Source organism: Micropterus dolomieu, linkage group LG10 (assembly GCF_021292245.1).
Source record: "Micropterus dolomieu isolate WLL.071019.BEF.003 ecotype Adirondacks linkage group LG10, ASM2129224v1, whole genome shotgun sequence".
Classification (NCBI taxonomy): Eukaryota; Metazoa; Chordata; class Actinopteri; order Centrarchiformes; family Centrarchidae; genus Micropterus; species Micropterus dolomieu.
Window position 1 is genome coordinate 13,456,138 of NC_060159.1, and position 21,456 is coordinate 13,477,593.

The following is a 21,456-nucleotide window of genomic DNA, read 5'->3' on the forward strand; positions in this document are numbered from 1 at the left end:
TAAACTGATTTGGATGTGTGCTTGCTTAAAGAAATAGTTGTGTTGCCATAGTGAAATTTCCCTTCATGAAGCTCATACGCAGAGTCTCCAGTAGCCACATCTTTCACACTGAAAAGGCGACCGACAGCAGGCTGATACAGCTCCCACCCACACAGCGGTTAACACACACAGAGCTATTAGTCATTTCAGAAAACCCTCAACTCTGAGATTTCATGTGCTTTAATCCAAATTGTAAATATGAAGTGAAACTTTTCTCAAACAAGTCTGCCACCTGTACTGCACATGCACTCACTCATTCTTGTGCCTCCATCAGCTCACACTCGCTCTGTTGTGCTAACTTTCACCAGCTTCACATCAATGTCAGGACAGCAAGAGTAGTAAGTGTGGCTCTATATATCACTGATGTGCCTGCTCTGTGCACAATCTGTGGCTTCAGGTGTTGTATCCTGTTCCTGTGTGGTGGTGGTGGGTCACACAAAGCTAGAGCTGACACTTCAGTTTGATGGGTGGGGAGGCACTTACTGCAACTTAAGATCCATGTTGCCTGTAGATTAAACCTGGAGGAAAGTTGGAAATTCTTCAATTTCAAGAGTTAAAATCACAGTCTCTGTAGTCAACTCTTTAGGTTACTCCCTCCTCTATAAATATTACAAGCCAAGATACTATCTGACCCGTAATCAGTAGCTTTATTTGAGCAGTGTGCCTTTGTGTGCCCTTGTGTGTGAGAGTGTGAGCTACTCCATGGCTGCAGCCCAAGAGTATCCTGTCAACAGGAACTCCTGGATTTGATATGCACTAGCCGCTGGCCACAGAAGGAAACTGATTTGTTTGTAGTGTGTGTTCAGTGCTTTTTTATCTCACTCCCAGATGTGTTCAGAGGTTCCAAAAATTGATCGGCACCCAAACTGTTAAAAAAAAAAAAAGGAGCCTTTCCTTCTCTGAGGGAGTCTCATCTGAATACAGGGATTTGAATATTATGTTTAGCAGGAATTAGGACAAATTTTTATATATATATATGATGGTAATTTTTCAACAGCACCTGTTTGTTAAAAATAGAGTAAGAAAGGGGTTTTTTGAAAGGGAGTGCTGTGTTTTCAGTGGCATGCCAACACCGTGACATCCTGGTAGCGTGTGTGTTCAGTAGAAATCTGAAAACGCTGCTTAACCAGTGTACTTAGCTGTGCAATGTTGTTGAGTATATGCAGAACAGGTTAGATCAGTTTGCTTTTCATTGTTGACTTAGAAAAAAAAGCTGAAGTTGCCAAATCTCTCACTGTCATCACAGCAACCCTGCCATAGCCTACATGTCAAATTAAAGATGGGTTTTCTCTGATGGTTTTTATCCACTTTGACAAACGTGTGATTTTAACCCAATTGATCCTATAAAGATACATTGTTGGTTAATCAAATCTAGCCTTCAGTAAACAATCATTACCTGCACAGTGACTTGTATTTTAAAAAAAAGAGTACGTTGAATGACGTTATCGGTCAGTGGAAAGTGTTGTTTTGTTGCGAGGCCAGTTTAAGTAGTTAGTAGTGTTGAAATGTTGCAACTCTCTCTCTTCCCTTTGGTGCTCAACTTGCAATCAAGGAGGAGCCGAGAATCCGCCGGGGCTTCTCCTGGAACCTGCTCCTCAAATATAAAGCGCTCCCCCCATCCACCAGGAAAGACGGAATCATAACTCAGAAGGCGGAGCCGTTGCCTGAGTACATCTGTGGTTTCTTCTCAAACCTGTAGTGACATCTGACTGTAGCCTGTAGCTCAAGTGATCCAGTCCGCTGGGTTTGTAAAAAAAAAAAAAAACAGCAAAAAAAAAGAAGTGTCTGAAGTTTTTTCAACTTTTTAAATTATCCTGCAGTGCACTTCGACAGAGAACACAACTTGTCAGGCGACAGAGTGAGAAGCGCATCTTCAGGTCGGAGAGGAGAGAGCGCGCAGATGGCAGCCCTCATCAGCGCGTACTCGTCGTGGCCGGAGTCCTTCGAGTGTCCTGCGGGAGACGGGGACGTGCCCGACGGACATGGCCCCCACAGAAACCCCGTGGACAAGGCGCCGGAGCCCCGGATCAGGCGGCCCATGAACGCGTTCATGGTGTGGGCCAAAGATGAGCGCAAGCGGCTGGCGGTTCAAAACCCAGACCTGCACAATGCCGAGCTCAGCAAAATGTTGGGTGAGATGAAAAAGTTATTTCAAGTTTTATTAATAATTATTGCTATTATTATTATTGTTATCTTTATTGCTACTTTTTAACCGTCCACAAACGTGTAATTCCCCTCAGGCCTCGGCTGTTTTACAAAAGTTTAAATATTCTTTCAAACGCCAAAATATACTTAATTTAAATAAATAAACGTTTAAAATATGTTAGAGATAATACAACAATTTTTTTTTATTTTAATCGCAGCTGATCCTAAATTAAACCAAGTAAATGAATCACCTAACTTCGCAGATGTTATAGCCTGTGAAGCGCGTCACCCAAATCCCATGACTTTCAAAGTTAATGTCACTGAACCGAACTATTCGTTAAGACTGTGGAAATAGAAGAAGACAGAAATGTTTTATTTTTGCGTTGGATTAAAGCTTCTTGGATTCGTGCTCAATGTTAAGCCCCCAAACCTGGCACTCTGGCATCAGAAATCTTCTTAAAGCCAATTAGAGAACAGCAATACATGCAAAATATGCTTTCATAAATAAAGGTAAAATCGGGACTTCTGTTTATCTTAAAATAAGGTATTCATTACTTGAAGGTAAATCCATTCAAAACAATACCCTATGAGTTACGGTGAAAGTTTTAATACAGCCTAGATGTTTTTTCTTTAATTTTAAAAGTTAAATGTCACACACCTGTAAATCACAATTATAAGCTTAGTCAGATTTATTTTAAAATGTGTTAATGTTATGTCTGTTTTATAAAGCTGTTTAACTTTTGTTTAATTTAGGAAAAGAGGTTGTAATCCCACTATTATGCATATGAATTTAATATCTGAATTATCCAATAAAGAGGTGTATTCCTGCAACTTCCTGCAAAAACTGATTGAGAATATGTTTATGGATGTTTAACAAGTTGTAGAAATTGTTAGAGTGTGAGAAAATATAACAGACTTCAAATATGAAATAAAAAAGTTGCAAATGTAAACTGCAAACTAATCTGCTCGGGATTCTTTGTCAAAATTTAAAAACTTCTTCTGTCTCCTCTTCTTGCAGGCAAGTCCTGGAAGGCCCTGACTCCCCCTCAGAAGAGGCCCTATGTGGAGGAAGCAGAGAGGCTTCGGGTGCAGCACATGCAGGACTACCCCAACTATAAGTATCGGCCTCGCCGGAAGAAGCAGCTGAAACGCATCTGCAAGCGAGTGGACCCTGGCTTCCTCCTAAGCGGGCTGGCCCCTGATCAGAACGCCCTGCCCGACCAGCGGGCCCTCTGTCACCCCCTCAACAAAGACGAGGGCAGCCCTAATGGTGTCAGCAGCAGGTTTTCCAGCCCCAGCCCTGTTCTGCCGAGTGTCAGAAGCTTCAGAGACCCAGCCGGTTCCAACAGCAGCTTTGACACTTACCCCTATGGCCTGCCCACTCCTCCTGAGATGTCCCCCTTAGATGCCATGGACCACGAGCATGTACCCTCCTCTTATTATTCGACATCTGGTAGCTCCTCCGTCTCCTGCTCTTCCTCAGCCTCCTGTCCAGATGAGCACCACCAGAATCAGACACACATGGTCAGCCCGCCCCCTTATCACACTGACTACCCTCAGACCCAGATCCACTGTGGGGGCACACATATAGGTCACATCCCTCACATGTCCCAAACTGGAAGTGGCGGTGGACTGATCCCTGGCCATCCGCTGTCTTACTACAGTACCTCATCTTTCACCCAGATTCACCACGGGCTCCACCAGGGCCACCTGGGTCAGCTGTCCCCCCCACCAGAGACACAGGGTCACCTGGAGACCCTAGATCAGCTGAGCCAGGCTGAGCTTCTGGGTGAGGTGGACCGCAATGAGTTTGACCAGTACCTGAACTCCACCGGGGCCGGGTTCCACCCTGAGCAGGGCGGCAGCATGACTGTTACAGGACACATACAGGTGGCGTCTGCCGCCAACGCTTCAGTCACTACGTGCCCCAGCAGCACCACAGAAACCAGCCTCATTTCCGTGCTCGCAGACGCAACGGCGGCCTACTACAACAACTATGGTATCTCGTAAGCTTGGTTACAGCGCCCATTACATTTGCGACTGATCAGAGACACTGCAGGGTTTAACATGGGCAAAGACATTTGGGAGGATGCTGCACCTGGGTGCTAGTAAAGGGAAATATTTCTGTGCCCTCATCTGTAATTTCAAATCCCGTATTAGCATCTAAGAGCAACTTCCTCCCACCGTGATTAAAACCTGAACTGATTACTGAGCAATATGATTGTCTGGAGCCGAGGAAAGAACAAAGAGGAATATTAAGAAAAGGAGATGGACAACTCAGGGATGCAGACACAAAATACTATAGTATGCCACCTCCAGTTGTCATGAAATTTCTAAACCAGAAGAACAGTCGTAAAGACTTTCCGTCCACTTGTAAATGTCACCAGTTACTGTTGCCACTGCGGCATGTACAGATGCTCTTTAGAAGCTAATTTAAGTCCTTTGATGTTTTGCATAAATGCTAACTGTAATGCTATTATCAACGCTTTCCATTCGAATGTTTGTATTATATGTTCTCGCTCTCATTAGCTTGGGAGTCTTACCTCAGTAGTTGTAATTGAATGAGGTTTTAGTTGGACATTTCTTATGCAATTTAACAAGACGGTGTATAATGAAGAAAAAAGGCGTTTATACTTCTCAAGTACTTAATAATATATAATCATAACCTCTACAATGAAAAATAATAAGGGTAACTATAACTGTATGCTGATTTTAGGTTTGTGAAAGACAATAATTTAAAATAAAGTTCAATTTTTATATAAATGCAGTTGCTGCTTGGATAATGTGCCCACAGACAACTTATAACAACAAAAGAATTACTTTTTATTATTTCAATTATTACACCTAAACAGGGGGAGATTGGTAATAACTGATACACCACTTAAAAGGCATTATGCAATAGCAGATGAAACACATTACTTCTCATATTGCACCCAATTAATACATCAGATTCCTGAATGAAAACAATAAAAGAAAGTAGGACTCCTGCTTGGTAGCTGTTTTTTTACACTATAGGTTTTCATACACAATTGGGGAAAAATTGGTGTGTGCTATATGTCCATCTTTGAATTCAGTGTCACACCATGTATTCTTCTATTTTTGTCTCTGTCTAGTTGTTGTACCGTGAGTGGCCCATTCTGACACCCACTCCCCTGCTCACTTTTTCCACCCTCCATCACATCATCCTTCCTTCCATCCATCCGTCTCCTCTCGCTCTCATTTCATCCCGGTTCAGAGGATTAGTGTAAAACAGGCACAGCCGTCGCCACCCGCCTCCATCGCAACCGTCCTTTGTTTTCCTGGAGTCTTATTCTGGGTGCCATTCTTAGGCACTCTGGGCCCCCCTCTTCCACCCCCCCCCCCTCACCCCGTGTTCTATCTTGCTGATGCAGACCTTTCGTAATCTGTGCAAAATAAATAAAAAAAGAAATCCCAGGCCCTCGTTGACTGTTTTACACCCTCCTCATTTTTCTATATTCGCAACCCCCCCCTTCTCTCTCTCCACTCCTCCCCTCTCACCCTCTCTGTTCTCTTGAATTTTTCTTTTTCGATAAAAGGAATTCAGGGGGCTTTTGACAAATCCTGGAGTCTGGCTGGTCTTCCTGCAATTTTTGGGAACGGTTGAGTCGTGCTTCTTGTAAAGAGGATGTGGCGGAGGAGCGGTGTTTCCTGACTGATAAGGGAAAAGCCTCTCTCCGTCAGGATGTTTGGGCCTGGCTGGGCCCTGCATTAAAGAGCCAGAGAGAGGGAAGGGAACCCACTGTTCAGCAAGCGGGAGGAAACACTGGCGTGCTGATTAGCATCTTACTTACCCGTCTTTACTTACCCACCATTTTTCATGAGAGGCTTTGTCAACCTGGCCTGTTGTACCTTGACCACAGACACAGCGCAAAACATCCACACAGCAATGAGCAGGTTTCTTAATCTGAAACCAAAACAAAATGCTTGTTGTGAACATGTACCAAAAATGCCTTTTCTCTGTACCCATATTCAACCACGATCGTGTGCTTTTGACACACCTCGCTGTGAATGTGATTAAACTGACCAGAATGACAACATTCATCAAGTGCCAGTGTTTGCAGCTGCCCGATGCTGTGCTCATTTCTTCGGGGTTAGATCATTACCCTTTGTGCCTGCAGGGGTTCAAAACTCGGCGGAGGGTCCATTTGAGTGTGACCATATTTTGGTTGCGGTAGCCAGACGGGTGGTGCCCCAGGCCTGAGAGTTGTCAGGGTTAGCTCATGGTGCTGCTGCAGACTCCCCCTGGTAAAGATGCCCTGCAATGTCTCAACAATCACATCCACCTCCTCAGGGTAGGACACTGTAACACAGACAAGGACAAAGACTCCAGCGTCAACAAAGCTTCGTCAACTTAGACTAGTACACACAAGAAGACTGTACTTGAGCAGATATTTGCAGAATAAAGCAGTGTTTTCGTCATTACATCATATTAATCCTATATCTTTCATATTTGAATAGTATTTCACATCCAAAGGACTCCAAAAATCAATATGACAGGCAAATAATAAATATACCAGAAAGATAAAATGCAGTGAAATGTCACATAAAAACAATGTATCACCAAAATGTCAACTTTTCATGAGCTAACAAAACCCAGTCCTGTTCTCAGCTTGAATAATTGAATGTTTTTTTAAACAGTTTATTTAGCAGACATGTAGGAGAATTTTCTTAAACCATAAAAGGAACACCAAATCAAATCACCAAAACTGGAGATAGATAGTTTTTACTGGACAGCGAACACAGTCAAGATCAAATGACAAATATATGTTACATAATTATACAGAGCCAATTCATAGTAAAGGTGTGATATATATTTCCTACCAAAATAATATATAATGCTGCTAATTTTTTTATTTATTTATTTTTACATGTGATCAAATTTCACCTATCAAGCCTCTGCAGTGATAAATAAACAACATTTGGTGTCTGAACTTAAGTATACAGTAGTTTTCAATTACAAACTAATATGTATTGACCACTCCTGTGGATAATGACACTCTTCTATGATTAGTGCACCAAAATCGCTCTAAAGGAGCTACAGAGAATTGTGGATCCTGTGACTTTTACGTTTTCGAGAAAGTGAGGGCAAAACAATCAACTTGTCAGCCTCACTTCTTTCCTCCTTGCAAAATGACTCATCGTCATCCTAACCTTTAGTCAGAGACTTCTGCTGAAAACTTGAGACAGCCATCGCTGGTGTTTTCGCTGCAATAAATCAACAAGAGAGGAAAGATAAAATAACGTGTCAACAAACCGAGGCATGACACTGTGGTGAACTGCATAAACTTTACACTTTGCTGTCTTTCACAGATTTGTCTGTAAGGCCCCCTCTTGTGTGAGAGGGGAGTGCATAATCAGTTTAATTTGACTAATTGAACCTTTCACACACTTGCCAGATCACCAGATTTACAATATTTGCGAATATAAGGATATAGGCTGAACAAACAAAAGAGCCTGCTCTTGTTATTTCTCTCTGATTGCTGACTGGCTCTGTTCCAGTCTCAGGTCAAGCCCGTGGAATGAGTCTGTCAGGTAGTCTGTTATGTTTCCTATTTCCTCCACTGCCGTCATGTCACTTCCCTCGGCAAACAAACAACTCGGCAGTCTAACTCTACACCGACTGTCAAGGTAACGGCGTAAGGCTCGTGTGCGTGGAAGCAGACGCAGAGCTTGCACAGCTGTGTAAAGTATTATCCATCTGCTGGGACCGAGGTGAGCAGTGATCACTTTAAATATCGTGTCCTCCGGAGGCACGGAGGAGGCTGACTGTCTGGTTGGTCCGGCGTCCATTGTATAGCCAGTGAGGGAGCGTCCAATCGCGTCACATTTGGAGGTCGACCATTTGTGCTATATGACGTGTTTACTATAGGTCAAGAGGAAGTGGCTGATTTGAACTACGTGACTATCAAAGGCATATCAATATCTGGGAAGGAGATGCCCTTTAAACCTACATACTGTAGATACAGTGTGTTATGGTGTGTTTGAGTTAGCTTTTGTATTGTCGCTGCATGAGCAAAGTTATTATGAGTTTGACATATTGCTTACTTTACTATTATAAAATCTAATATATGCAGCTGCATATATCACAAGTCATTATTTGCAACTGGATGAAGCAAAGTTATCATTCCAAGTGATTCTGGAGGAATAATCTTGTGTTTCCTGTTAAGCCTTGCAAATAGAAAACAACAAACTCATTACAACATCCTCATCACAGTAAATGCAGTGAACTTTACACCAAATTAAACTAGTCTGTGCGACGGATAAAGACACACTTACATCAGTAAACACTAAATGTTGTTGGAGTGCATTTCCAGTTGGAGTGTGTTACAGCAGCATAATAACCTGTTTACAATTTGTACTTGGCCCTAAATCTGGCCAAAGGAGGAAAAGAAGGGGGGGAGACACACACATCTCAAAGCAAGGGATTATGGGTGCAGCTATTCTTCATCTCATTGTGGCTCAACAACAGGCAGAGTGTGGGGTGGCAGGCAGGCGTGTACGTCGCCGGACGAAGAATGGACCAGACTCGTCGAGGGACAGGTGCCATGTGGCAGAGGATGTGCGGGGACACAGATGGGGACCCCTGGAAAACTTGGGGGACTGTACGAGCAGCCAAGGGCCTCCCACCCGTACCTGTGCTGTGAATGCTGCAGCTGAACGGGATCCGGCACCTGTTCTAAGCAGATACAGGCGACCAGCAAAAGCACAGAGGGAGGCCAGCACATGGCTGCCAACCCGGGGAAGGAGAAGGCTAGATTTCCATTTACCCATAAGCGCAGCCTGATTACCAAATCGGCACAGGCTTTGCTGCAGTATGTACAAAACAGGATTGAGAAATGTGCTCTCTTCCAAAACTATGTGCATTTTTCTGCAAACTCCCCACTTTAATAGGAGCTTTCTAGTTGTGTGTTAAATGTTCTACTCAAAGTAGAAACAGCACTGAAAAGTCAGGATATATATAAAAAAATACCAGCGCAGATTTATTATTTTTAATAAAAGTGATACATAATTGTGGTGCATGCCCTATTTTTACAGCCTGGCCTGCATTGGTCTATTTCTCTCTCTTTCTATGATAGCATGGCTTGCATTGGTCTGTGTGTGCTGCAGCGCTATCTGGCTTGTTTTTGACTGCTGCAGATTCTCCCTGGGGTGGTGTAACTCTTCACCTCAATGTGGAGGAGGATGTTCCTATTGTGCTTCCTAATTGCAATGTGGTTGTTCCATTTAACAGATAGAACATCCTTATCTGTTCCGTGTGTGATCTCCTACTGTGGGAATAACTAGAAGAGGCATTATGTGTTTTGATTCATGTCTTAATATGGAGATAATTACAGTATTTCATGCAATGCTTTAATTTTCTGGTAACTCTGTTTAGGCCAGACTGGGGTGAGACATGCAGTTAGACGGCAAAGGATAAGGCTAATTCCTGCAAAGTTCGGAAAGTTTAAATTGGTCATAATTTAAGCTGTTGCATTTTCTTTTTATAAATTTATACTTGTGGGAAAGCATCAGCTAAAAACATGTCCGAGCATTAAGTGAGTTTGGTCTTTAAAAGGGCTTTGATCCTAAGTCCCTCCCCGTCTTTTCCATTTTAGTGGGCTCACATGCTGTCTCTGGCCCCGTCATCCAGCACCAACAGAGTTTACTCGGTGCGCATCCTGAAAAGCAGACACACTAATCATTTAGATGAGTGATGTTATAAGTTCAGCGGTGTGAGAAAGCCCCATTTAACAGCTACTGTGGAGGATATAGACAAAGCAAACCACCAGGCTGCCTGATGACAGAATGTGTGAGACACACTGAGTGCCATTAACATTAACATTTCAGCAAATATGATTCATAAAATTAGTGTGCACACACTGTAACAGTTATATCAGATTGCAAAGCAGATATGATCATTCCCCATGAGAGAAAGTTATTCATTGACTTAAATAACTTTATTATCCCACGGTGAAATTGATTAGCTTGGCAGAATGTTGGCTGACCAAATCAATGGCAATAAAAAGGGCTCCTTGATAAACTTATTTCAACTGTAAACAGTGATTTAGATCTTAAATCATTGTCCTTGACCTATATTACGTTTTTGTAGCTTTTTTTCTTGTTGTTTCCCCAATTACAACACTTTTTACACGCATCATGAAATATCTTGTATCTGTGTATCTACAATCAAATGTATGTAAACAGAGAACAGTGAATGTAGTGATGTCTGCCATTTCAATACAAAGTAAAATTTGTTATTTTGTCTATATGTTGTGAATCTTCTCTTTCTCCGTTGTTGAAATTCCAATAAAAAAATTCCAGGCATTTTCCAATAAAGTAGCCAATACAACTTAAGAAGCTAATTTCAGATGTATTCATAAATTCCAGCTTGTTTCAGTAAGAATGCACAAGGTTTCAAAGATTTGTCTCCCAAATGTCCCCGATGTAAAATTACAGAAGGAACATTTTTTGGCAGTGTGAAAAGTGTTTTTTTTGGAATATCTTTTTACAAGATCTGTGTTGAACAATGTCCAAAGTCATATCTGGTCTTACACTAGGTAGAATACTTGCATAATACAACATAACACAAGACTGTCTTATTTTGGAAGGAAACATCATCACTAATTTAATAAAGTACCCATAATCCTTAAGGAACAAAACAATCAGAAGTACTGCACACTGATGAACAGCCACATAGTAGTTAATATATGTGAATTTGCATAATGACCACTTTCTCTATGATTAGTTTGTTATTTGCCTAAAATGGTACAACCAATAACTAATCATTTCTTCCTTAACATTAGTTCCTGTTGTTACTACTTCACCCCCTCGAGTATCATATTGTGTTTTATAGAAGACCATTACTTAAAGTTGCATTCATCTATATTTTTTATAATACTTTTAACTATGAATCAAATAACCACATTTATTGTGAAAGGAGCTGTGTGGAGCTTCGTTAATTGTGTTGATTTAAAAAAAACCAACAATCTAGATAGCATATCCAACAAATCATGAAAAAGTACAATTTCCAGTGACGATACTGTTATTAAAATACTGTCTGGTTTCTAGGCAAAGAGTTAGCCTGTCAAATTAAGTTGTATGTTTCTTTCTTCTTGTTTTTAGAAGGGCTTTAGCATCTACATTAGATGAATATGACACCCATCCAAACTTTACCTTTATTGAGAACAAGGAAAAACTCCCTAAAGAAGGGTGCCAAGAGTGGGCTGCTGGTGGGGACTGCAATCATTCCGTCTGTCTGTGTCTTAAACCTGTTCTCTACCAGGACGTAGATCTAGAGTTTGGTATAGAACAGATATAGAAGATGTTGGGGTGAGGCTGATCATGTTATGGTGGGTGCTGGGGATGTTTTGTAGATCGGGTAGAGGAGGCGTTAAAGACTCTGACAGTGTCTGTTGATGATTGATGGTCTTACTGTCTGGACTTCTTGGTGCTTCTTTCATCTTCATCTTCTCCATCTCTTTCCCTCTTCCTGGATACTCCAGTACATGGGTCCATCTCTTCTTTGACTGTATCATCCTCATCTTTCTTATCCCGTTCCCTCTTTCTGGTTCCTCCAGGAAGTGGGTCCTCCTCTTCTTCTTCTTCTCCAACTATATCATCCTCATCACTGTCCTCACTTGTAATGCTGCTGACATCACTGTCAGTGCAGCTGTCCCAGTCGCTGTATGCGCATTCATCCCACCACCTGAATCTTTTACTATTGCTCTTGTCATCCCCATCATCAACCTCTTGAGACCGCCACCTGGATCCACCAGGCAGTGGGTCTTCTTGTTCGATATGCTGGTTGATTCCTACATCAACCTCAGCACCTGGACCAACATACTCAACAATAGGATAGTTATGGTCAGGGTGACCCGGATTCCCATCAGCAGCCACACGGTGTTCCTGAGGGAAGTTCATGTCCACCGGTCCAGGGACTCCGAATATTGGTTGCCTGAGGAAGATGTTTTGCACCACATAGTGTCTGTCTCCTTGTCCGTTCATCTTCACTGGAAAGATCACAGAAACAAATCCTTGTGGGTAGGTGTATAGACTGGTCTGAGGTGAAAATATAAATTCTTACTGTGACTGTGATGCAATCAGAACTTTCAGAATTCCAAAAGAGGATTCAGTCTGCTCTGATGATCCTTAAATGTAACCTTTCAAAGTATTTCATAGTATGTCACCTAACACAGCTCAGGCTTGTCTACTCGTCGATTAGTTCATCCGAAAGCAACCATCCAGTATTTTGCCAACGCAAAAGTAACAAACTCAAAGTAACAGTGTGTCACTTGGTTCCTGGTTGGCGGACAGCGGAAAATCACATCTTTTTTTGCCCTCCAAGGGATCGTTTTCCTTGGAATGTGACGTCACGTGAGAACTATGAATACAACACAAGTTTGTATAATGAAACCAACGTTTGTAGTCTCTTCATGCTACACACACAGAAATTAACATAATAAAAGTGTATCTTTATATATGGTAACATAAAATAAAATAAATTAAAACATGCAGTTATTTATATACATATATACATAAAGGTATACACAGTGCATTTTTTGAAATTGCGCCTGGGTGAATGTAAACAGCTGCAACAAGATGATAATATGGTTTCATCCTAACATTAATAAGTGTGGCATTTGGGAAACAGCGTCCATCTTAACTGTGTTTGAGCACCAAGCATCATCGATGTAATACACAGAATCCACCTCGTCTCATCTTGCAGGAGTCTTGCACTGACAGCCAGGAACACGGCCTGCCCGCCAAGTGCTTGATCTGGGATGTTGATGGTGCAGGTCTCTGTTAAGATGTTAACACAACAGTCTCTGATTACCGATGCTTGGCCAAGTCCCAATTTGTAGCACCCTTAGGACCAAGCTCATCCAACATGGCTCCTATCCTTTCCTCTTCTCTGACTTATCACCACGCCCGCGGTGGTGCCTAGTCCGTTTGATCGGGCCGGGTGGATCGTGGTTGGCTGCGTTTTAAACCAAAAACACTGTCTTTCTTTTCCAATGTCTGTCATAGCTAACGCGTGTTTCAGCAATAAAGCCAGAAAAAAACTGATGAAAAACAACAGTGTAGTGAAGTTAGAAGGAGCTACCGGCTGCTGCTTCAACAAGTGCAGTCGGTAGCCATAGCAAACAAGGGGTTACATCATCCTTAAATTCAACTAACACCCTAACCTGCAATGGGAAGCTATTGTTAGGTTCTCCATGTCTCCGCTGGGAGCCTGGTGGAGCTTTGAAAGTAACTAAAAGTACATTTATGGCCCTTTGAGAGAGTTACTGTGTGGGTACCCATGTTGTTGCTGGGCAGGAATCTCTACTACGAGAGGCTCTCCAGTGTGTGTGTGTGTGTGTGTGTGTGTTTTGTTGGGGAGTGTCAATACATAACCGTAGCCCTGCTGTTTAATCACAGTTACTGTTACTGTTTGTCAACCCAAAATATTTTGTCTCTGAATATAGAGAAATAAGGCCCCGATCCACGCATTCGTAGTAGAAGTATAACCCGTTGGGAAAAATACTTGGGGCAATGTAATCAAACTTCTTCAGCAATTTTTATTAGATACTGATTTACTGGTGATTCTATACATACCTGGTGACCATTAAAAGTGCAGTTATGGCTCTCTCCCCATTCATTCAGATAGGAGCATAATGTTGTGAGACTAAAATAACTGGCCAGAAGCTTTGACCAGGATGGCTGCCGAGTGGCAGGACCTTCCTACTTTGGTCTAACCATGATTTTTTAAATTCACAAATCTGATCTGATTGGACAGTGGAAAATAAAGTTTTTTCAACTCAAGGCGTTCAGAACGCTCCTGCAAAAACACTAGGAGCTCCGAGTGCCTAAAAGCAAGAAACCCAGGGCATGTGAGCAGCATATAAAATGCTTACTGCCAACAACTGAAAGAAAGACACCTCTCACTGCAAACACTGTTGCCTGTCTGATCATGGCATAAGGCATGCAGGAATGCAGAGGAATATTTCTTGTCCATGTACGATGTAGTTTTTTTGCCGACACTTATAAGGTTTGCTAATGCTAACACGACCAGCAATTATATGTGAAAAGCACAAAATAGTTCTACAGTTAGCTAGTGTTCTGCACTTTTTACTACAGTTGGTGGGTCGGTGGTCAACATACATCACAGACCTCTGAGTCTTAGTCTTAGTCTATTTTGTCATAGTTAGGGAGGGACAAGATAATTTTGTTGAACAAAACTTTCAAAATCAAGCAGACATCAAGATAATTTGGAGCTAAAAATACAGCAGCTTTTAGATACAATAAAAAAATACATGTGATTAGAAAAGGAAACAGCCTGTTATCGCTTAGTAGCCATGTTTGTCAACATCTATTGATTCTAACTGATTCTAAGCTATTTTTTCAAAATCTATATTGCATCAGTAGCCCACACATAAAAATGTGTGCCTCGTACAGTTAAACTGTCCTCTCATCTTCCCCACCTTTAAGAGCAACTGAAAAACAGAGATGGCTGCAATAACCTTACAGACAGATTACAGTGTCAGATTACAGTGTCTGCCATCCACAGCATTTAGCTAACTTACAGTTAATAATATACAATCGTTGGTAGTATGGCCACTTTTGCTGCCAGGGCCCCCGAGGCTCTGGAACAGCCTGCCCGAGGAAATCAGGTCGTCTGAGTCAGTGAACTCTTTAAAGTCCCTTCTTAAAACATACTTTTATAGGAGAGCCTTTCCCGATCTTATTTGACTTTATTTTATCCCTTTTATTTTATTGTATTTTACTAATTTTATATAAATTTTTCATGCTCTTGTTTTTTTGTATTATTCTTTACACTTGTTAAAGCACTTTGTAACTTGTTTTTGAAAAGTGCTCTACAAATAAGGATTATTATTATTATTATATTATTATTACTTGTATCTGCTTCCTTTATTTAGAGTCCGGAACAGTCACATACAAAGTTCATAAAATAAGTGTTTAAAGGTAAAGCAATAAGGTAACATTGTCTGGTAAGTTACTGATTTTACAATAACACTGAGAATGTATTAGTCTCAGAAAAAATATTTTTAAAGGTTAACAAAAATGTGATCATATCTTTCAAGATTTCTGGACCCTTTTCTTTCATATTTGAAAAATGGTACAATGTACATTTGTATGAGGTATTACCTGTTTCAGAGTTTTCTTTGTCTTCACTATTCATTCATTATTATTTTTTATATATTAGCCCTTTGTTATATTTTGACAGTACTGCTGTTTTATGCAGACTTTGAAATGTTGAATTTTGGTTGTCATATTTTGGGGGAAAAGTTGAGGGTAAGGGACGAATTACACACAATTGTTTAATTTCTATACTGCCATTGGTTTAGAATTTTTGTTATTCGTAATATTAGAGCTGAAACCATGATTAGTCAATTGATAGACAATAGACATCAACATCTTTATCAGTAATTTTCCAAGCAAAAGTCCAGCTTCTAAAAACTAAGAATTTGTTGATTTTTAAACTGTATATATTTGGGTGTCGGACTGTTGGTCAAAGCTCTGAAAAATTGTGATTCGTATTTTTCATTAGTTTTTGACGTTATATTTTTTTTTATTTTACAGATGAAAGATTCTTGATTAACCAAGAAAATAACCGGCAGATTAATCAACAGTGAAAATATTTGTTGGCTGCAGCCCTTATTCATATTTATAATTCATCAATAGTTATCAGTATAGTAAAAAATCAAATACATCCTGCCCTCATCTCTGGATTTATAATCTATGTCTGTGCCCAGAGGCCTTAAAACTTAAAGTGTACTGTGTTTAGTGTTTTACACTAAAGTGTAAGATTTATGCAAGAAGACTGATCAGTGATGCAAGATCCTACACACAGGAACAACAAACCTCATCTACCGCTGCTTATTCAGAGATAAAGTACGTCAGTAGTGACATACAGCATTTCCGCTGCCTTGATGTTCACTGTTTACACTCAGAATTTCTGGGTAAACGCTCCTTACTGACCTTGGCAATGGGTCAGTCGTGCATTATTTCCATGCTCACTCCCATTCCTCCAGCCTCACGTTATGAGTGTAATATTCAGGATGTTGTTGATGTCTGAGCTTGGAGGAATCCCTTCCTGCTAGATGCTCAGCCCTGTTTCCTTAAAGACTCAACATCAAAAATGAGACACATGGAAATGACTCACACAGTCGTCCCCAGAGTTCAGACACTTCAACTAAAGTACCATGTTGATAGGTTCAAAACAGGATATGAGATGGATAGGTCTATGTTTATTACAGATGGTGGAATACTTAAGAGCAGTGATAGCTGAAAGCACTGATAAGCAAATCAAGCTGCTACAGTCACGTATTCACTGTGAGCTATAAGTAGGCACACAAAGACTGAACCCACTAACCATTAGCACTAAAAGTCTCAGCTTACAGTGCGAGTGCTATTCATTTTCCAACACAGAAGCTACATTATTAAGACTAACATTCACACATAGATTGATAATAAATAGGCGACAGTTTTTTTCACATGTAGGCTCCCTGGACACATTAACTGCTTCTCCAGTCCAAAAATAGCCACACAGCAATGTAGCACATGTTTGCAAATAAAGTTGTGTCAAAACATTTTCCAGAATCTCAACCCTTTTAAGAACACACTGTACCCAGACTGTACCCCATAGCTTGGTCAATTCTGCCTCTGCTAAATATTACACAGTTAGCACTTTCACAGGGCAGTTTTCCCAAGGTGTTTGGATGACTCTATAAAACCCATTCATTACAATAGCCCATGACCTTATAGGCTAACTCATGCCATTTATAAGCTGACCAATTTCTGCTTAGGTGTGGGATAATAATCCTACAGGCAAAAGTGCCTCTAAAACATATAAATTAAACATCAACATGAGATATGTAGGCAACACTATAAAAATATCTTTACCACCATCAACAGCATGTGTTCATTTAAAAACCTCTGTTTGAATCACAACTTATTTCTATGCAAGTGCTATCATTGCCATTAGTTAACCAGCAAGAATAAGAGACATAAAGATAGATCCCAACTGTACGTAATGTCAATGAATTACATTCAGACACCACAGATATAATAATTACATAAAACTCAATTCTTAAAACTAGGTCATTTTTGGCAGAATATGTCCAGCAATGTAGCATATTTTCACAAGTAGGCCCAATTTTTTCAGTGGCTCATTTACTTTTAGATGCAAACTTGATGCCGACTTTTCAATCAAAAGCTTATGTCTTTTTTTAAACAGGCAGATAGTTTGGTTTGACTTCTGTCATTCACAAAAATGGCAAGTGTGCCAAGGGGATGACGACAAACACACAAGGAATTACACTAGAAAAGTGCATAACTGGCTTTTGGTTTGATTTCAGAAGAGAAGTTGGAATTCCTCCTCATGTTTGATGCAGTTTTCTAGGTGTTAGCATCTAGTGGTCATGAGAGGTACTGCAGCCGCAGCCTAAAAATCACCACGAAGCGACGGCAGAGGTAGGACTACATGTGTTCCTGACTTCGGTCCACTCTGGTCCACCCACGAGGCAGAAATCCCCGGTCCTATATTGTAGTTATTCCAAGTCTGTCGGTTTCCTATCGTTCCAAAGGAATTAATGCTGGATGTTAGTTTCCTTTAGCTACATCCATGCCAAGCTAAAAGACGAATCATTACCCCTTTAATCTATATTTTAACTTATGTATGAATTATTGTCGTCAGATTTTCACATTTATAAACACACTATGCAGGTTTGTCGAAGTTTTCTCATCTTATGGGAACCGTGTATCTCCAATGTCAGGATGGCCGAGCGGTCTAAGGCGCTGCGTTCAGGTCGCAGTCTCCTCTGGAGGCGTGGGTTCGAATCCCACTTCTGACAAACTTTATTTTCTGCTTATAACAAGCAGGACTGCGTGACTGATCAGTCACCTTCTTCTGAGACAAGAAGGACATGTGTTTCATTTCCTAATATAACAATTGCTGTTTACAATAGCAATCATAATAATGACTTACAGCAGCTGTATGATCACTGCTGTCTTAAACAGATAGTTAATGTTTCTGTTAAGTACTCACCGTTTCAGCTCATCTTAATACACCTTACATGTAGGAGTTAGCAACATTAGTGTTAGCAGTTGCTAGCTATGCTGAGTGTAGTTGCAATAACGTTATAACGTTATGTGACAACATGATTAAATGGCTTTGTGTGACAGATGGCAATATAACGTTTATGCCTATGTATGATTATTTACGAAATAAAAGGAGTTGTCTTGCTTGACGTTACTTACTTTGACAAATTGCCTCGTGCTCTACTGATGTCCATAGTCATTCAGTGGCGGAGTGACTGGGAAGAAGCGCCGTGATTGGCCTCAATCCAAGTCCACATAAAACATCCTGCGGCGCGATTGGCCTGCATCGTGTTGTCGCTATGTTCAGGTTGCAATCTTCTCTGGAGGCGCAAGATTGAATCCCACTTCTGCCAGATACACAATTTCGGCATGTGTCTACCTATACAGTCCAACGTTAAAGACTGATTGCCTTATCTCAGACATGTGTTATAGACTTGCACTTACATTGTTTATGCAGCTAGAGGCATTGAAATTTCAATGAATAATATTAAACACAGCATAATGATTACACTTCCTGTTATGGAGATATTTAGGCTACATGTAGTCATACGTAATGCCAAGAGGCTGCTTGAGTACTTTTAGATCTCACTAATAGGATTGCCAACCCTCATGTCTTATGTTGGCAGGTTGCAAAAAGAGTGACTTTTTTTCCTGAAATGTAGGTATGAATTGTTGCATTTGTTAATGCACTGCAGTCTGAATTTAGTGTGGTCACGTTAAACACATAACAACAACACAACACAAATAATACTGTGTTTTAACCTCTGATGTGACATCAACCTCATTACCAAGATGAAAGTAAAATACTGCTTGGGTAAACCCCACTTACAACTAAATAGGCCTAGATCAAACAAAACTGCAAATGTATAAATGTAACAGGACATTTCAATTAAAATTCTCCAAAGGAGACTGTAAATACAGTCAGATTTATCCAGAGCTTGGGCCTGCTGCTGTAGTGGGATTGTGTAAATGTGGCTCCTTCTCTTGGTTATATTTATACTGCTTCCCTGTGATCCTCACTGTGACCTCACAGACAGGTAAAGGTTAAAGACTGGGCAGAGGTAAAAGCCTATCTGGCATCATTATGAGACTGGCTCTTTATTGTATAGATTAAATTCTAGTGACATACATTTTTCATTTAGGCTATATCTTCAATTTAACAATCTATAACTTTATTGATCATCTTTTATTTAACATGCAGGTGATCTATTCAGGTGCTCTCTTGTTCTTCCTCAGGTTTTTTAATCACTTCATGAACTTAAGATAGGCACTTGCAATGAATAATAATAATCCTAGAACTTTGTATTGTTGGTATTTAATCGCATATTTTGCTTCTATTTATTGTATACTTGCATGCCATAATTTTATTGATTATTTAATACCTCATCAAAAAAAGGTTAACTGTAATTACTTTATTATTTTTGGTGGCAAAAGTTGACATTTTTGATTGCTATGCAGCCTATCCCATCAAACTTTCAACTTGGGTTAAAATCTCCTTTAACTGCAGCCATTTATCAAGGCTTCAACTTCCCGTGTAAAGCTTCAGCAGGAATGTGACTAACATAGCAGGAGTCCTGCTGCACAGCAGGTTGCACGCTAATTAGCCCTGATATTTTAACTGCAGCCAGGAGAGGGGGGTGCTAAGCCTGAGCATCAGCGCAGGCGTCTGAGCTTGACGGATGCTGAGCTTCATGGCGTCCTGCTGTGACAGTGCGATTCACATGGTGGAGGCTAGGCAGCTGACAGGAGACTGAAATGCCTGCTAATCATATTTAATTCATTAATGCACATTAATGCAGACTACAGGCTCTGGGAATTCATTTCTTTGTGGCTTTGTGGTTGGTGGAGTAGTTTGTTTCACACAGAATTTAGAAAAAAAATAAAGTCTCTTTGTGATGACTCAAACTGATTGTAACCTCTTTCATTTGACTATAAGGAGTGAGGGGAGGTGCCTTCCTCCCACAGGAGAGCCCACAGTCACTGACCTTCACCATCACCATCACCATCACCACAGTCACTTGAGTCACTCTCACCGTCATGACTCAGCAGGGGGATCTCGCTGCTATTCTCTCTCATGAGTCAGGACACATAAATCTGCCCACCTCGAGTCAACTCCACCCCACCATGACCCATGAAGCTCCTTAAGACTAAAGGGAGATGGCAGGACGAGGGCTTACCCCATTGTGTGTGTGTTTGTAGACTTTGTGGGAGTGGGTGCTCCTGTGATGAAGCACTTCTTGAAACTCCTGGCATCATAGGGAGGGATCGGCATGCCGCCTGTGAGACTCTGATAAGGGTAACCCCTCACATAAACTGTGGCAATTCCTTTGTCCTTGAAAAAAGCGAGCCAACCCTGAGTGATATTTGAACAAGAAAGCACCTTCTCTAAAATAGCTTCTATGCACTCTTCCTCACATATAAACAAAAATGCAGGTGAAACGTGAATAGATGTTTTTGGCCTTGTGAGTATTTCACATGTTCAGTAACAACAATCTGTCTTGAGGAGATTTTGCCAACCAGGCAGCTGGGTTGACATGGCTAATTAGCCTCTCTTATTAGTATCACAGTGCCCTGGAAAATAAATAGCTAATTTAAAAGCTGCCAGCTTTGCCCATTTATCTTGATATGACCCTTGAGACAGCTCTTGTTTTCTGTTGGTTGTTTGTTATATGTAAATTTGTATCTGCCTGGTTTTCGTGGTGATGATTACACGGCATGACACAGCAATTAGGAGAGCTGGTGGCACCTTGGATGATGGCTATGCTAAATGTAACACAAAACAAGATAGCAGGTTTTATTAAGCAAAACTGAAACACAACATGAACTCCGGCAACAGGAAAGAAGGAGAAAAGAAATATCAACTTATTTTGTTTAATAACAAAAATCTAAGAAAAATGTACGTTTTGCAAGATATTCAGAGATGCTAAATAATAATAATAATAATAATAATAATAATAATAATCCTTATTTGTAGAGCACTTTTCAAAAAAAAGTTACAAAGTGCTTTAACAAGTGTAAAGAATAATACAAAAAAACAAGATAAGAGCATGAAAAATTAATATAAAATTATAATAAATAAATAATAATAATAAATAATAAATAAAACAACAGAATACTAGAACACAGCACATTTATACTCACTGACACATACAACATGTATGAAGATAC

General features: G+C 40.6%; 2 protein-coding genes and 1 non-coding gene across 11 annotated transcripts; 2 read left to right on the top strand and 1 right to left on the bottom strand.

The window, feature by feature from the left end:
• Positions 1-274: 274 nt before the first annotated feature.
• On the bottom strand, positions 275-18,574 carry LOC123977590. 9 transcript variants are annotated; one of them, XM_046060394.1, is made up of 6 exons: positions 18,448-18,574; positions 16,168-16,314; positions 7,357-7,410; positions 6,309-6,505; positions 6,011-6,109; positions 5,580-5,908 (listed from the first exon to the last, which is right to left on the bottom strand). In XM_046060394.1, exons 3-6 carry the CDS (start codon positions 7,394-7,396, stop codon positions 5,648-5,650), a joined length of 597 nt encoding a protein of 198 aa, XP_045916350.1. In that variant the 5' UTR covers positions 7,397-7,410; positions 16,168-16,314; positions 18,448-18,574; the 3' UTR covers positions 5,580-5,647. The 9 variants fall into 9 exon arrangements, 8 of the variants coding, with proteins under 8 accessions (XP_045916349.1, XP_045916355.1, XP_045916350.1 ...); XM_046060393.1 differs by lacking the exons at positions 5,580-5,908; positions 16,168-16,314; positions 18,448-18,574 and adding exons at positions 275-557; positions 11,359-11,497 and having other exon boundaries at positions 6,015-6,109; XM_046060399.1 differs by lacking the exons at positions 5,580-5,908; positions 16,168-16,314; positions 18,448-18,574 and adding exons at positions 275-557; positions 11,359-11,497.
• Positions 1,682-5,171, top strand: sox7 (SRY-box transcription factor 7). The gene is made up of 2 exons (XM_046060390.1): positions 1,682-2,171; positions 3,203-5,171. Exons 1-2 carry the CDS (start codon positions 1,940-1,942, stop codon positions 4,192-4,194), a joined length of 1,224 nt encoding a protein of 407 aa, XP_045916346.1. The 5' UTR covers positions 1,682-1,939; the 3' UTR covers positions 4,195-5,171.
• On the top strand, positions 17,959-18,041 carry trnal-cag. Its single transcript has one exon. It is a non-coding gene; the product is annotated as a tRNA-Leu (tRNA).
• Positions 18,575-21,456: the final 2,882 nt, after the last annotated feature.

Bases quoted from the DNA above. Each gene is read 5' to 3' on its own strand.
- LOC123977590 (XM_046060391.1), bottom strand. From the start codon at position 11,431: ATGATTGCAGTCCCCACCAGCAGCCCACTCTTGGCACCCTTCTTTAGG. The intron at 6,506-7,356 runs GTTAGGATGACG...TCTGTGTTACAG, and splicing joins GCAGAAGTCTCTGACTAAAG to TGTCCTACCCTGAGGAGGTG. The intron at 6,110-6,308 runs GTAATGATCTAA...TTTTGGTTTCAG, and splicing joins AACCCCTGCAGGCACAAAGG to ATTAAGAAACCTGCTCATTG.
- sox7 (XM_046060390.1), top strand. From the start codon at position 1,940: ATGGCAGCCCTCATCAGCGCGTACTCGTCGTGGCCGGAGTCCTTCGAG. The intron at 2,172-3,202 runs GTGAGATGAAAA...CTCTTCTTGCAG, and splicing joins CGAGCTCAGCAAAATGTTGG to GCAAGTCCTGGAAGGCCCTG.